The sequence below is a fragment of the Felis catus genome, chromosome C2 (assembly GCF_018350175.1).
Source record: "Felis catus isolate Fca126 chromosome C2, F.catus_Fca126_mat1.0, whole genome shotgun sequence".
NCBI lineage: Eukaryota > Metazoa > Chordata > Mammalia > Carnivora > Felidae > Felis > Felis catus.
Window position 1 is genome coordinate 72,612,571 of NC_058376.1, and position 14,930 is coordinate 72,627,500.

Here is a 14,930-nt window from a genome sequence, read left to right on the forward strand (position 1 = left end):
CTCCCAAAAAAAGACATCAAAATGATTATTATTTTTAAAAATTTAAATCCAAGCTAGTTAACATATAATGTAATAATGATTTCACGCATAGAGTTTAGTGATTCATCACTTAACATATGATACCCAGTGCTCATCCCAGCAAGTGTCCTCCTTAATTAATGCCCATCACACATTTAGCCCATCCCCCCCACCCAACACCCCACAAGCAACTCTCAGTTTGTTCTCTGTATTTAAGAGTCTCTTATGGGGCGTCTCCCTCTGTTTTTATCTTATTGACATCAAAATTATTTTTAAAATAACAGATTTCTTATACTCACTGCTAAAAGTTTATCTCCAATCTGAAGTTTACCATCTTTATGTGCTGCACCTCCTTCAATGATTTTGGTTACATAGATGCTATTATCCCCAGGAATATGTTGATTTCCAACACCTCCAGCAATGCTGAACCCAAGACCTGTTTGAAAAATACTAGTTTTGAAATTTCATCATTTAATGTGAATTTAAGTCCAGAAAGAAATGGCTGAAAACTAGATGAGGATAATCTCATCACACTAATTTTTTTTTTTTTTTTTAAACACAAAAGAATCTACTTGTGTACTTTTAAAATCCTACGTATTTGCTTTGTAGTCAGGGGACAATTATATATATAGGTGTTCCTATAGTTATAAATAAGTTTTTTAGTCCACCCACTCCTGTTACTTCTTTTTTTTTTTTTTAATTTTTTTTTTCAACGTTTTTTTATTTATTTTTGGGACAGAGAGAGACAGAGCATGAACGGGGGAGGGCCAGAGAGAGAGGGAGACACAGAATCGGAAACAGGCTCCAGGCTCCGAGCCATCAGCCCAGAGCCCGACGTGGGGCTCGAACTCACGGACAGTGAGATCGTGACCTGGCTGAAGTCGGACGCTTAACCGACTGCGCCACCCAGGCGCCCCTCCTGTTACTTCTTAAAATCTTTTCGTAAATGCATTTGTTAGTTCAAAAAGGCACTACAAAATTATTTCCTTTTGTTCCCATCATGATTGTGCTTCTAACATTTTTAACACTTTCACAAGATTAAAACAATTGAGAAAAATAATAAAATTGTGGTGGGCAGAACGAATAAGCTTCAGAAATGTGGATAATTTTGTTCTTTTTCCAATATTCTATGAATTAATTTTAGATAAAGAATTTCTGTAATTCATAAATCCCATCCATAGCTTTAATACCAGACAAATTTGTAGCTTTCTATTCCTTTTTTCATTTTTTGGAATACCACTTCTTCCACAAAGCTACAAATTAGAATCCATATTTCATTTTTCCTCAATCCCATCAATGTTTTCAAAACTCAGAAATCACATATAACCGTCCTCATTGCAGATAAAACAGCTAATGATATATAGTTTCTTCTTTTAATTTAGCCTGTGTATCTGCATTTAATATACTTTGTAGACTGAAGATTACAAGTTAATACCAACACTATACAGGACTTCCAAGTGTTTAAGTAGAATTCTACTTAAGACAAAAATCAGCAGAAATAATACAGAAATTCTACAAATTCACACACATTCTGTAGATTACCAGTTCTGTTAATCTTAGAATGGGTGTCACAAATAACTTCTTAGTTACATTTATCTCAGAGATTTCTTACTTAATAATCTACGTTTGGTTATTTCATACCTTTAGGACCTTTAATGAGCTTTATTTCCATTATTTTTTCTGATACTGGTTTCCGTCGTTTCACGTACAAGCGTACAATAGACCCTGCTTCTTTCAATGCTTCAACTGCTTTGCTATGTGTCACATCACGAACATCTACTTCATTCACTCGCAATATACAGTCATTGACCCTGAGAAAAAACCCAAAATATTAAAGATAAATAATATTAAAATATCAAATTTTAACTTCAATAATTTTTGTTATTTTAATTTTTAAGGTAAAGAGAATTATTTACTAGAGAAAAAAATATACGAATAAACTGCATGTTAGATTCCACTGTATCAAACACTCACATAAATACTTTCCAAGGGCCAACAAAAGAAACAGTGCAAATAAGAGATTACCATACAAAAATATTATAATGACAGCTGCAATCTGTGTGGTTCTTGTATGCTTATTAAGTGTAAAAATTAAGATACTTTACAAAAACAGCCAAATATTTATTTAGAACTAAGCTGGTGCCAGGTACTTGTAGTGTTTTAACCCTTACTACAACCTGTAAGGTAGATACATATTTGTATCTCCACTTCACAGACGGAGAAACTGAGGCACAAAGAGTTTAAATAATTTTTCCAAGGTCACCTAGAAAATGACTGAGACAGCTGTGACTCAAAAGAAAACTGAGGTTCAGACTGAATAGTTTAAGATCAAAAAGACAGTGGTGGCAAAACTGAGATCAATTCCTTGATTTATCAAAAAATAATTTTTGATTGCTTTGTCAACCTAGACACTGCATTTAAAAAAAAGTTATTTCTTGAAATTTATTGTGAAGCTAAAGACTATACCATGTAATTAAAAGGCTTCTCATATAAATAATTTATTTTAATTTGACACAGTAATATATTTCTTTAAAGTTTGATTTGTTTCTAATTCTAACTTTTCCCCCCAGCTCTGGTCTCAGTTTAAATTGTATAGCATTCCATTAGGGGAAAAAAATCATCTGAAATTGGGCAGAGAAGGAGAACAAAACACAACTGAAATACTAAAATTGATCCTGATAATCTATGTAATTAGCTTTCTTCAGAGTAAAGAAATTTTGTATGCAAAGACAGCGACAGGTTAGAGTTAGTATTAAAGGGATGTTCTTTAGTGAAACAAATGGGACATATTAATTTTCATAAAAGCACAAACAAAAGGCCAATAACAGAATTGGGAAATAAATGTTTATGTTTACATGAATGGTCAAATTATTAATTTTATATCTAACTAATTTCATTAATACATCACCTGTTGTATCCAGTGAGAAGTTAAGAAACAAGAGGTGCATAAGGTACCAACAGCCTTAAATGAATTCTTTGTTTGTTTTTTGTTTTTTTTCTTGAGAGAAAGAAAGAGACAGAAAGAGAGCACGTATGTGCACATACACACACAGGAACAAATTTTAAGCAAGCTCCATGTATCGAGCCTGGGGCTTCATCTCACAACCCTGGGATTATGATTTGAGCCTAAATCAAAAGTCACACACTCAACTGAGTCACCAAAGCACCCCCAAAAACATGTTTTTAACAGATCATATAAAATCCTTAGTCCTAAAACTTCAGACTGTCACCATATAATAAAAACCAAGAAACAAGGGAATATGAAAAGTGCCATAATCTATGGCCTAAGGAAATAACAAAATATGCTAAAGATATCTTCTACAATGGAACACTAAATTTAAACAAATTCAAACAAGCACCCTATATTACCCAATATTACTTTCATTCATTCAATTAAGAAAACATATTAAGATACTTAAAACTTGCATAATCTTTACTTTTTGTGGTATGGGATACAAACTCAGGTATATATCATCTCTTGTATCCTAACTAAGTTTATATACATATTTCCCACCAGAAAATAATGGAAAACAGTTTGTGAATGTATTTAAAAATACGAAGGGAATGGGGTGCCTCGATGGCTCAGTTGGTTAAGTGTCTAACTTCAGCTGAGGTCATGATCTCACGGTGTGTGGGTTCGAGCCCTGCGTTGGGGTCTGTGCTGAAGGCTCGGAGGCTGGAGCCTGCTTCAGATTCTGTCTCCCTCTTTCTCTGCCCCTCCCCCACTTACACTATGTCTCCCTCCCTCTCAAAAATAAACAAACATTAAAAAAGTAATAAAAAATAAAAATACAAAAGGAATTCTACAATTTCTATGAATTTGTTCACATTTAAAACCATCAAATTTATTATTCAAAGTGTTATAATATCAGAGAAACTAAATTCCTGAATGAAAAGAGGGAAACAATGGTTAGAGCACAATCATCTCATTCATTTGTTATTTGAGCATCTACCTTATATTGGTTATTATGATAGTGTTTGTTTGTATTGATGCCTTGTTCAATTTGCTTTAAGAAAAATATACAAAGTATGTTCAGCATCACAACATAAAATGCAAAACATACCGTAATCTTCCATCTTGGGCAGCTGCTCCCCCTGCAATAATTTTGGTAATGAAAATACTTGAGTCATCTCCAATGTGTGGGTTGTCCGTACCTCCTGCAATGCTGAAACCAAGCCCTGAATTTCCCTGGGGATAAAGGAAAAAAAAAAATTGAGCCTGAATAAGAATTACCTTCATTGGTAGGTGCCTGTCATTATAGGACCTAGAAACTGTACCGACACAGGGAACACACATAAAAGTATACAGGCAGAGAATATGAAGATTCTAAATTAAGAAATATAAGTAAAACTCCTTTGTCTCTACGAAGAATTCAAAGGTAGGGGCACCTACGTGGCTCAGTCGGTTAAACATCCAACTTCAGCTCAGGTCATGATCTCACGGTTTGTGGGTTTGAGCCCCGTGTAGGGCTCTGTGCTGACAGCTCAGAGCCTGGAGCCTGCTTCGGATTCTGTGTCTCCCTCTCTCTGCCCCTCACCTGCTCATGCTCTGTTTCTGTCTCTCAAAAAATAAACATTAAAAAAAAAAAAAGAATTCAAAGGTATTACTTCTAAGTAGGTACTGAGTACTTTTGGAGTCTAGTCTATGGTTCTTTCTTTAAAAGTGCGGGCAATTTGTACTAGGATAAGTCACCCTTCTGCAGAGGTATTGCTATTAGGTCTCTTTCTTTTAGAATGTATCCACTCATGCTTGGTAAGGCAAATTTCTCTAAGAGTAAAAAACTGATGTGATCTTGCTGCTGCAATTATTTCTGGATAGGTAAAACTAACATTATTTCAGCTTTAAAAAAATGGGGCAGGGAATGGTGTTTTTCTTCTGCTAACCTTGCCATCAGCTTATTTTAAAATGACCAAACTGTATCTGCTAAGTCATCATCCTTGACATGTCCCACCCCCCCATCCCTGACATGTTTAGCCAAGACACACAAACAGCAAAAGATATTTTTTAATACTGAAAGCCCAACATGAGAAATCAAATGGGTGAGCTTTCCTGACAACAAAGTCAATTTTGCCAAAGCAGGGTTTTTTACTTGTTTTACATACTATATTTCTGAATAATTTCTTTGAAGAAAAGTTTCTACTGCTACCAAAAAGTCTTAAAGGACAATTGTTCTAAGCAGTGGTATTTAAAAAATGTTTTTTTGTTTATGCTTTTTAATGTTCTAACTCTGGCTTTCAGGCAACTCAAACACGCAGATATATCTGAACTGATTACTTAACCGTTAATATTGAAGAGCTTAAACATACCTTCTATTATGTGTCCTACAATTCTGTTTTAATATTTTTTTCAGTGTAAACTCTTTAAGAGTTGCTAGAATATCAATAATAGTATCAATAGGTTGTATGAGGTTACCAAGTCACCCAGGTAATCAAGTTTTTTTAATTTGCTTTTTCAAAAACAGTTATAATTTACACATAACATTGTGTAAATTTAAGGTGTAAAATGTGTTGATCTGACTTATTTATATACCGCAATATGATTATAACCATTGCTTTAACTAACATCTCTGTCATGCCACTTAACGGTCATTTCTTTCTGTAATAAGAACATTTACGGTCTAGTCTCTTAGCAATTTTTAAGTACGCAATACAGTCTTATTGACTATAATCACTATGCTGTGCATGAGATCTCCAGAACTTAATTCATCTTCTAGTTGCAAGTTTGTATCTTTTAATAACACCTCTCCAATTCCTGGTACTCAAGTGTTTTAGTGAGTGAAAAAACAAAGTACAGTCCTAACTAAATTTAAAAGGCACAGGAAAGGATGGAAAATGAGTAAGATAAAAAAGTTAGAATTATACGTCAATTATATCTCAAATAAGGTGGAAAAACACCAAATAAATACCATATTAAAATATGTATAATACATTAATACTATGCTTACTGGAGAGTTACTCATCCATCTTACTTGAACAGGTAATCCAAATTCAGGTAGTGGTACCTGTAATCTAGTACACATGTAAAAAGACCCTTTTAGGTCTATTTGCACTCAGAGTGTTTTCACTCTGGCTTGAAATAAGCAAATCTAATTATCTAGGATTTTAGTTTGAAATATACAGACACTGAGCTGCTTAGGAAATTTACTTTTGTAAAACACTTTATTTCCTCAAAATGCTGGTCAGACAAGGTGGTATTACTAAAATATAGCCATCAATTAACTGAAGATCTTCTTTTTCTTAATGTTTATCTTTGTGTGAGAGAGAGAGAAGAGAGGAAGTGTGCGCGTGAGAGAGACAACGCAAAACAGGGAAGGGGCAGAGAGAGAGGGAGACACAGAATCCGAAGCAGGTTCCAGAATCTGAGCTGTCAGCACAGAACCCGATGCAAGGCTCAAACTTACAAACTGCAAGATCACCTCGCATCCACTAAGTTGGACGCTTAACCGACTGGGCCACCCAGGCACCCCTTGACTGCAGATACTGCTAAGAAGTAAATGTTTCAAGAAAATTTACACATCTAACTCATAACCTTAAGTTATTTTCTGACTGGGAGAGTTCATAAACTTTCGATAGGATCTTGTCCATTAGAACTATGGCTATTTTTTCTTTTTGCTAAAAAAGAAAACTGATAACAATAACCACATTACTAGGATGCTAAATACTTAAAATCAACAATGTTTTATATGAAAAATAAATAAATGTAAAATTTAGAAACAGAAACATCTGAGAAACTGTTAGACTAGAGGAGCCTAAAGGAGACATGATAACTAAATGTAATGTGGTATTCTGGAAGGGATTCTGAATGAGAAAAACATAAAAACTAAGGAAATCCAAATATAGACTTTAGTTAATAATAATGTATCAATATGACTCATTACTTGAAGCAAATGTATTTTAGTAATGTAAGACATTAACAATAGGCAAAACTGAGGCCTGGATAAATGGAAACTCTTGGTATAACTTTTCTGTAAATCTAAAACTATTTTAAATAAAAAGCTTATTTTTTTAAAAAAAGGTTATTAAAAAAAGGCAACATGTTCTAAAAACACCATGGCTAATTTAATAATACGTGAATTTATAAAAGAAACTAATATTACACAGTTCTGTTTTTAAAAGATCTTTTCCTTTTAATTCTATATGAAAGAGCAGTATATTTAAAGAATTCCTTAAAGCAACAGATTTATGCATAAGAAACTTAAGATAATTAAGTTTTTACCCTTTCAAGTGTGATTTCTTCATATTCATAATCTGCATCAGTGCCATTAACCTAATGAGGAAAAAGAAGTAGCACAGAAATTTAGAGTATAAAATTGGAAATGTCAAGACATAATTTTTGCATGATTTATTAATGCAAACCTGTTAAATATGATAGTAATCAAATAATTTGGCTTTACTGTAATGATTTTAGGTAAAAATTTCAAAGACTGGAAGAGTACAAATGTGATTAATGAGTTGACATTTATGATATTATAACTTCAAATACTGAAAGGGTATGTACAGCTTTTAGTATTATGGAACTCCAACTCTCCAACTCCAACTCTCACTGCCTTGATCCACACATCTAATCAGCTACTAATTCTTACTCATTCACTTCAATTTTTCTGAAAACAATCACCTCTTCATTGTCATCTCTACTACCTTGGTACAAGCCTTTGTTAATTTCTTCTGGATTACTGCCAGTGTAATCTACCCAATCTCTTGGATTAGTATTCTCCACTCCCCAAATCATTCTAATGTGTTTTACACAGATGGATCTTTTCGGAGCCCATGTCTAGTAACATACTCCCTCTAAAACTTTCAGAAACTCAAATACAAGGCTCTGTATGAAGTGACCCCAATCTATCATTTAGCTTCATTCCTAATATACATAACTCATCTCTTCATGAGCATTACATACCATCAAATTTGAAAAACTTATTACTCTTTCCTTTATATATCTTGCAAGTTCCCACCTCTGCATCTGTTACTTTAGTGTTGTCACAAATTTCACTTATGTATTTCATGTCTAAATTTGATGTCCCATTCAAGTCCTTGTTTATATCTTTTTTAAATATTATTATTATTTTTGAGAGAGAGAGAGAGAGAGAGGGAGAGAGGAGAAGGAGAAGGAGAAGGAGAAGGAGAAGGAGAAGGAGAAGGAGAAGGAGAAGGAGAAGGAGAAGGAGAAGAAGAAAGAACAAACAAGCAGGGGAGGGACAGAGAGAGACAGAGGTAGACACAGAATCTGAAGCAGGCTCCAGGCTCTGAGCCGTCAGCACAGAGCCTGACACAGGGCTCGAACCCATGAAATGTGAGATCATGACCTGAGCTGAAGTTGGATGCTCAACTGACTGAGCCACCCAAGCATTCTTGCTTACATCTTATAGACCAAGCCCTTTATCTTATTCCTTCCAATTTATTCCCTACTCCCTCCAGGAAGAATTTCCACAGAGAGAGGGCCACTGGTGAAGGGTGAATGGTCCTTGTAATCAGATTAATTTTGGTCCAAGCCTTGCTCTAACATTTCTGATGGGATGAGGCTGCGCAAAATACCCGAGCAAGTCAAATAGGGATTGTGATAAACTGCATTTCTCTAGATGCCTCCCATCCTCCATCCTCTTTTGCAACATGACTAAACCATCCTACCATCAAGAGGTGTCATCTAGTTCTCCTTCCATTCAACCTAGGCAGTTCCTAGATGAGCTTTGTTATAAAGAATATGGCACAAATGATGCTGTGTAATATTTACCTTTGTCTTAGAATGCACTTGCTTAGAACTCAGGAGCTATTATGTGAGGAAGCTCAAATAGCATATGAAAAGATTCAAATGAAGGAGAATTGAGGCCCTTGGCCAAAAGCCCCAGCTGCACTCCTAACTAGTAACAAGCATCAACTGCCAGTCATGTGAATGAGACTATTTTGGATCTTCCAGCCTTTTCCAGTACCCCAACCTGGAAGTTGGGGTGAACTTGGGGTGAAGTTGGGGTACAGTGGAAGAACCTTCCAGTTAACCCAGAAATTCATAAGAAATAATGAATTATTTTTTAGCCACTAAGTTTCAGGGTGGTTTGTTAAACAGCAATAGAATAATGAAACAACAGAATAATGAAGTCTTTTGTAAACTACTTTGTTTTCTTCACCATACTGTAAGAAAGTAACACTTAAATCAGGTCCAGTTTAGGTCCTAGGAGTTTTTTTCTTGAGGGCTTTTGAAACTCATCTCTTCTACCTTTTTGGGTTCTCATGGCTATAATGGATTCAAGCCCAATTGCTATTGTTTCTTCTTTTTCTCACCTAAAGAGTTTTTCTTCTTGTTTTTGAGATTATGTTTATGAGATTATGTTATATGTTACACATATAATTTTTTTTTTAATCTCAGATTTTGTCGGAGTACTGACAATACTGCCTCCACCTTTGGCCCACCATCTTGTTCATGTTCACTTGAGGACCTCTCAATGTCATGAGTTCTGGACCCTTTGGAAATTAAGATACATACCTTAGGAATGCCTGCCAAGGCCAGGATGAGGCTTGCTTTGGCCTCCCACGAATCTATTGAGATAATATAGTCTTTCCCCTCCCTGATGCACAGGTGGCACCACAAAATCTAATTAAAGTTTGTAGTCAATTAGGTGAATGTGAACCCTCCTCTGATCTCATTGCAATGCCCTTCTTTCTTTAAGCCATTTTTTAAAAAGTTTATTGATTTAAATAATCTCTACACCCAATGTGAGGCTTGAACTCACAACCTCGAGATCAAGAGTTGTATCCTCTTCCAACTGAGGCAGCCAGGTGTCCCACTACAATGCCCTTCTGCAAGTCCCATTGCTCTATAAAATCTGTGAACTAAGGTCCAGACGTTGCAGAGAATAGCCATGCAGCTGCCATAGACTGTTGACCACCCGACAGCCATGCAAATAAAAAACTGTGTAAAGTCTAAGGAGTGGTCTGCTTCATTTTTTGGTCTCAAAGTGCCTTCTCAGTTTAGGGGATAGTTTACTGGCCTCCCACCCCCGCCTCCTAACAGATTTCTAGGCATCTAGAATGCAGGAGGTTTATACATATACATATACATACACATATACATATACATACACATATACATATCCTACCAAATTGACTAGAAGTTCATTCTATCTATCTTAGAGAGAGAGAAAGCATGAGGGAGGGGGCAGAGAGAGAGGGAGACAGAAAATCTTAAGCAGGCACCATGCTCAGTGTGCAGCCTGACGCTCAACCAACAGAGCCACCCAGGTGCTCTGGAAGTCCTTTTTTTATGAGTAAAAAACAAGCAAACAAAAAAAACCTCGTATTTGCAGCTACACCATTTTTCTTACTCTAGAGGTTATCTGTATAGTCTTTATTTTCTTGCTAAAAGTCTCAGTCTTTATCAAAGAGGCTTTAATATTACTGATTAATCTATCACATTCTATGCTATTACTTTTTTTTTTATCAATTCTTTATTCTTTCTTTAAAGCTTCTTGAGCTGAATGCTATTTCATTTATGCTGATTACTCTTCTATTTTTAATATTTATTTTAGAGAGAGAGAGAGAGAGTGCAAGCAGGGGAGGAACAGAGAGAGGGAGACACAGAATCCAAAGCAGGCACCAGGCTCTGAGCTGTCAGCACAGAGCCCGACACGGGGCTCAAAACCACCAACCATGAGATCATGACCTGAGCCGAAGTCAGCTGCTCAACTGACTGAGCCATCCAGGTGCCCCAACTCATCCATTAAAGGTAATACATTTTCCTCAGCATATGGCTTTGGCCAAATCCCAGCACTGCTACACTGAGCTCTATTTTTGTTCATTTATTTCTAAATACTCTGAAATTTTATTCTGGAAAACATTTCAACATAAGTGTGCTTATATGGCCCTTTTGATGTCAGTAAGTAAAATTCCTATATTGTGACCTTATGATTTCTGCTTTAAGAAATTTGGTATTTTTACCATTAAGCCTTCTTAAAAGGTAAACATATGGTAAATGTACTTTGTGCTTAATTTAATGCTAAGTCATTGATATCTAGTGAGGATTCTAGCTAGATAAGAGTGATCATAAAAAGGTGAAAAGTGACTAGACAATATGGACCCCAAATGACTTTATTTCTAAAGCCTCAATAACTTAAAACTGCTATTTCATATATAGAGACAATGCGATACAACATTACACATATTCAAACTGGGCTTCAAAATGCCGAGTACATTACCAAAGCCAAAAATTACTTTGTAAGTACCACCTCATTGGCAATAAAAGTAAAAAAAGCAATGGTGGTCTAATATTTTCAACAGCAATATGTTTTCCAGCAAAACTACAAAATGGTTGGTTTGCTTAGCCTTCTTTTTTGTAATTTACAAAAGGTAAAATTTCCTCTTTTCCAATAGGAAAGAAATGCTTGCCTAATATTTATATTATTATATAAGGTCTATTACTCTCAATTAACAGGATAGGGTGAGAGGTAACATGGGAACAAAATGGGAGAGATCAATCTTCAGGCAAAGTAAATATATTATTAACAAAATAGTTTTTTTCCTTCTTTAAAAATATAAGAGTTGGGGCGCCTGGGTGGCGCAGTCGGTTAAGCGTCCGACTTCAGCCAGGTCACGATCTCGCGATCCGGGAGTTCGAGCCCCGCGTCGGGCTCTGGGCTGATGGCTCAGAGCCTGGAGCCTGTTTCCGATTCTGTGTCTCCCTCTCTCTCTGCCCCTCCCCCGTTCATGCTCTGTCTCTCTCTGTCCCAAAAATAAATAAACGTTGAAAAAAAAAATTAAAAAAAAAATATAAGAGTAGACTTAGAATAGTTCCTGAGAACTGTCATTGCTAATATTTTCTAGGTTTTGAATTTATTCTTATCAACAAAATGGGCTTCTGTAGGTGGTCAAAGCTGGAGCAGAAACTAGAGGTCGACCGGGGTCTGACTGTGAAAGGTCTTGAGTGCTGTACTAAGCAATGAGAAATATTCTTTCAAGTTTCTGAGCATCAAGTAGGTTTAACAGATTTTCCAGAAAAGGAAATATGGTAGTATAAAATAAAAATGGAGAGCAAATGGAGAAAAGTAAACTGGTGAACAAATTATGGCAGCAGTCTGGTTGGAAGGCACAAATAGCAAAGACATTTAAGAACAGCTGGTAAATTCCTAAATATTAAAAAAAAAAAAATTCTAACATATATGGGAAAAAAAAAACCCTACAGAGCTGTAATCAAGAGCAACTAATCTAAAAAAAACCTGGCCACAAAAGAAAAATAAGATTATACAACATATATCAAAGGCAAATTGTATTCCATTGATCTATCTGGTTTTGGACCAGAACAATGCTGCTTTAATTAATAGTGTTTTATAATGTTTTATTATTTGGTAGGGAAATCTCTCACAGTTACTTTTAAATTTTACTTGGCTATTTTTGAGTTTTTACTTTTCTATACATCAGCACTGTCCAGTTTCTGTGATAAAATATTTTATAATCTGCCTTGTCCAATACAGTAGGTTATACCCACATATAGTTACTAAGAACTTAAAATGTGGTTAGTACAACAGAGAAACTAAATTTTAAAGTTCTTCCTTTCTTTTTCTCTCACCCCTTCTCCCTTCCTTTCCCACCTCCTTCCCCGCACCCGAACACACTCTCATTTTGGGAACTATTACTGGTACTGTATCAAATTTACAGATTCATCTGGGGAAAATGATGATCTCTGTGTTATCTTCCTGCTCAGCAATAAGAGCTATTCTCTGTTCACCTAGGTATTCTTTTATGCCATCAGCAAAGTTTTATAGTTTTCTTACTACAAGCTCTATAATTTCCTGTTAAGCTGATTGTTAGGTATTTCATATTTTATTGACAGAGTTAATGGACTCATTTCCAACTAGTTACTGCTAGTATATTGGAATAGCACTTATTAATTATTAAGTTGCATAATTTTTTTCTTTTTAATATAATTTGCTTTAATTATGGGTACATATATGCCATAAAGAGGCAGAGGAAAAATTGTAACACAGATATCCTCAGTCCCTTACAGACCCAAAGATTTTAATTTTCTCATCAGCCTACACCGATATATCCAAACAGGACAGACAAATCCTGTTACATAGTCAGTATAAGAGTTCTCCAAAGGAAGATTTAAAAGGAGGCTTAATTTACTAATTCCTTGTTGTGTAGGTTCAACTCAATAATTCCTTTCTAACTATAAGATACTGAAAGTCAAGATTTTATCTATCAGTATTCATGTGACTCATAGTTCCTATTAATATGTAATTTCAATTAAAAACTTCAAAGTCTAAACTATTACAAGGTAAGAATCTAAAAATAAGAATGTATTGGGAAGAAGAAAATGTTCTTCCTAATGAAGAATTAACATAACTAAATACAAAGTATTAACCCCAAAAGAATTTACATTAAGATTTTACTAAATAATGAAGAGCAGCATTTAGGCTGATTTAAAAATATTACAGTTATCAATTACACAATATATATCGAAAAAATGAAGCTTTTAGTATATAAGAAAACTACCAAAGTCCAATCAAATGAATTTTTGTAACCTTCACTATTTGTGGTATGTCTTAAGGAAAAAAAAGACAAACAGATGGAAATTATTTCAACAGATTACTTCATTTCCATCTTATTACTGAAATCAGTAAGAACTGAGAATTTTTGTCCTTAACTTTGCCTTCCCCTAACATTTTTTTACTATTTAAAAAAGAATAGTAATGCACAGAGACAGAATCAACCCCAATGCCAATAAAATTATATCAATTAATACTGAAAATCGAGTATAATACAGCATACTTAATGGTAAAACACTGAAAGCTTTCTCCCAAGGATCAGGAGTAAGACAAGGATATTTGCTCTTGCCACTTCTATTAAACACTGAAATAATGGAGGTTCTAGCCAGGGCAATTAGGCTAAATAAATAAATAAATACATACATACATTCTGATTGTAAAGGATGAAGTAAAACTATCTCAATTTGCAGATGACATGATCTTATATAAAAAATCCAAATGAATCTACACACTAAAAAACTAATGAATGAGTTCAGTAAGGTTGCAGGATATAAGATCAAAATCTATTATATTTCTAAATGAATTCCTAAAATTCCATTATACTCTAATACACTAGCAATGAAAAATCCATAAATGAAATTAAGAAAAACAATTCCATTTATAATAGCATTAAAAGAGAAAAATACTCAGGAATAAATATTAAACAAAAGAAGTGTAGGATTTGTACAGTGAAAATTAAAACATTTCGAGAACAATTAAAGTTGTAAACAAATGGAAAGCCATTCTGTGTTCACAGATTAGAAGATATAATATTGATAAGATGGCAATACTGCCCCCATTTACCTACAGTCAAACCAATCCCTACCAAAATCCTAGTTGCCCTTTTGTTGCGTGCAGAAATTGACAAGCTGATCCTAAAATTTATACAGAAATGGAAAGAACCCAGAGTAGCCAAAACAAGCTTAAAAAGTTACAGTAATCAGGACTATGTGGTATTGGCATAAGGATACACATAAAGATCAATAGTAGAGAATTAAGAATCCAGAATAAACCCATATATTAATAACTGATTTCCTACAAGGGTGCCAAGACCATTCAATGTAGAAAGAATAGGCTTTTCAACAAATGGTGATGGTACAATTGGACACCCACATGTAAAAGAATGAGGCTGTACTCTTACCTCCCCAATATACAAAAGTAATTCAAAATGGATCAAAGATCTAGATGTAAGAGCTGAAACTATGAAACTCTTAGAGGAAAACCTAAGTGTCCTCATGATTTTGGATTAGGCAGTGTTTTAAAATACAGACTGCAATCAACTATAGTCCAAAAACAGGGAAAAAAGGACTTACAGTCTATAAAATTATGTACCATTTGATTAAAAAAAAAAGCACAGGAACTACTTCTACTTAAACATCTCTGAAGACATTTTCCTTTGGA

General features: G+C 34.7%; 1 protein-coding gene across 32 annotated transcripts in view; it reads right to left on the reverse strand.

The window, feature by feature from the left end:
• DLG1 (discs large MAGUK scaffold protein 1) overlaps positions 1 to 14,930 on the reverse strand; it is a 273,518-nt gene that overhangs the window by 95,076 nt on the left and 163,512 nt on the right. For all 32 annotated transcript variants that reach the window (XM_019839943.3, XM_019839942.2, XM_011285885.4 and 29 more), the window contains 4 exons: positions 7,235 to 7,285; positions 4,083 to 4,207; positions 1,660 to 1,829; positions 318 to 454 (listed from right to left, as the gene is read on the reverse strand). In XM_019839943.3, the coding sequence (XP_019695502.2) occupies positions 318 to 454; positions 1,660 to 1,829; positions 4,083 to 4,207; positions 7,235 to 7,285 (483 nt within the window). The remainder of the gene's footprint in view (positions 1 to 317; positions 455 to 1,659; positions 1,830 to 4,082; positions 4,208 to 7,234; positions 7,286 to 14,930) is intronic.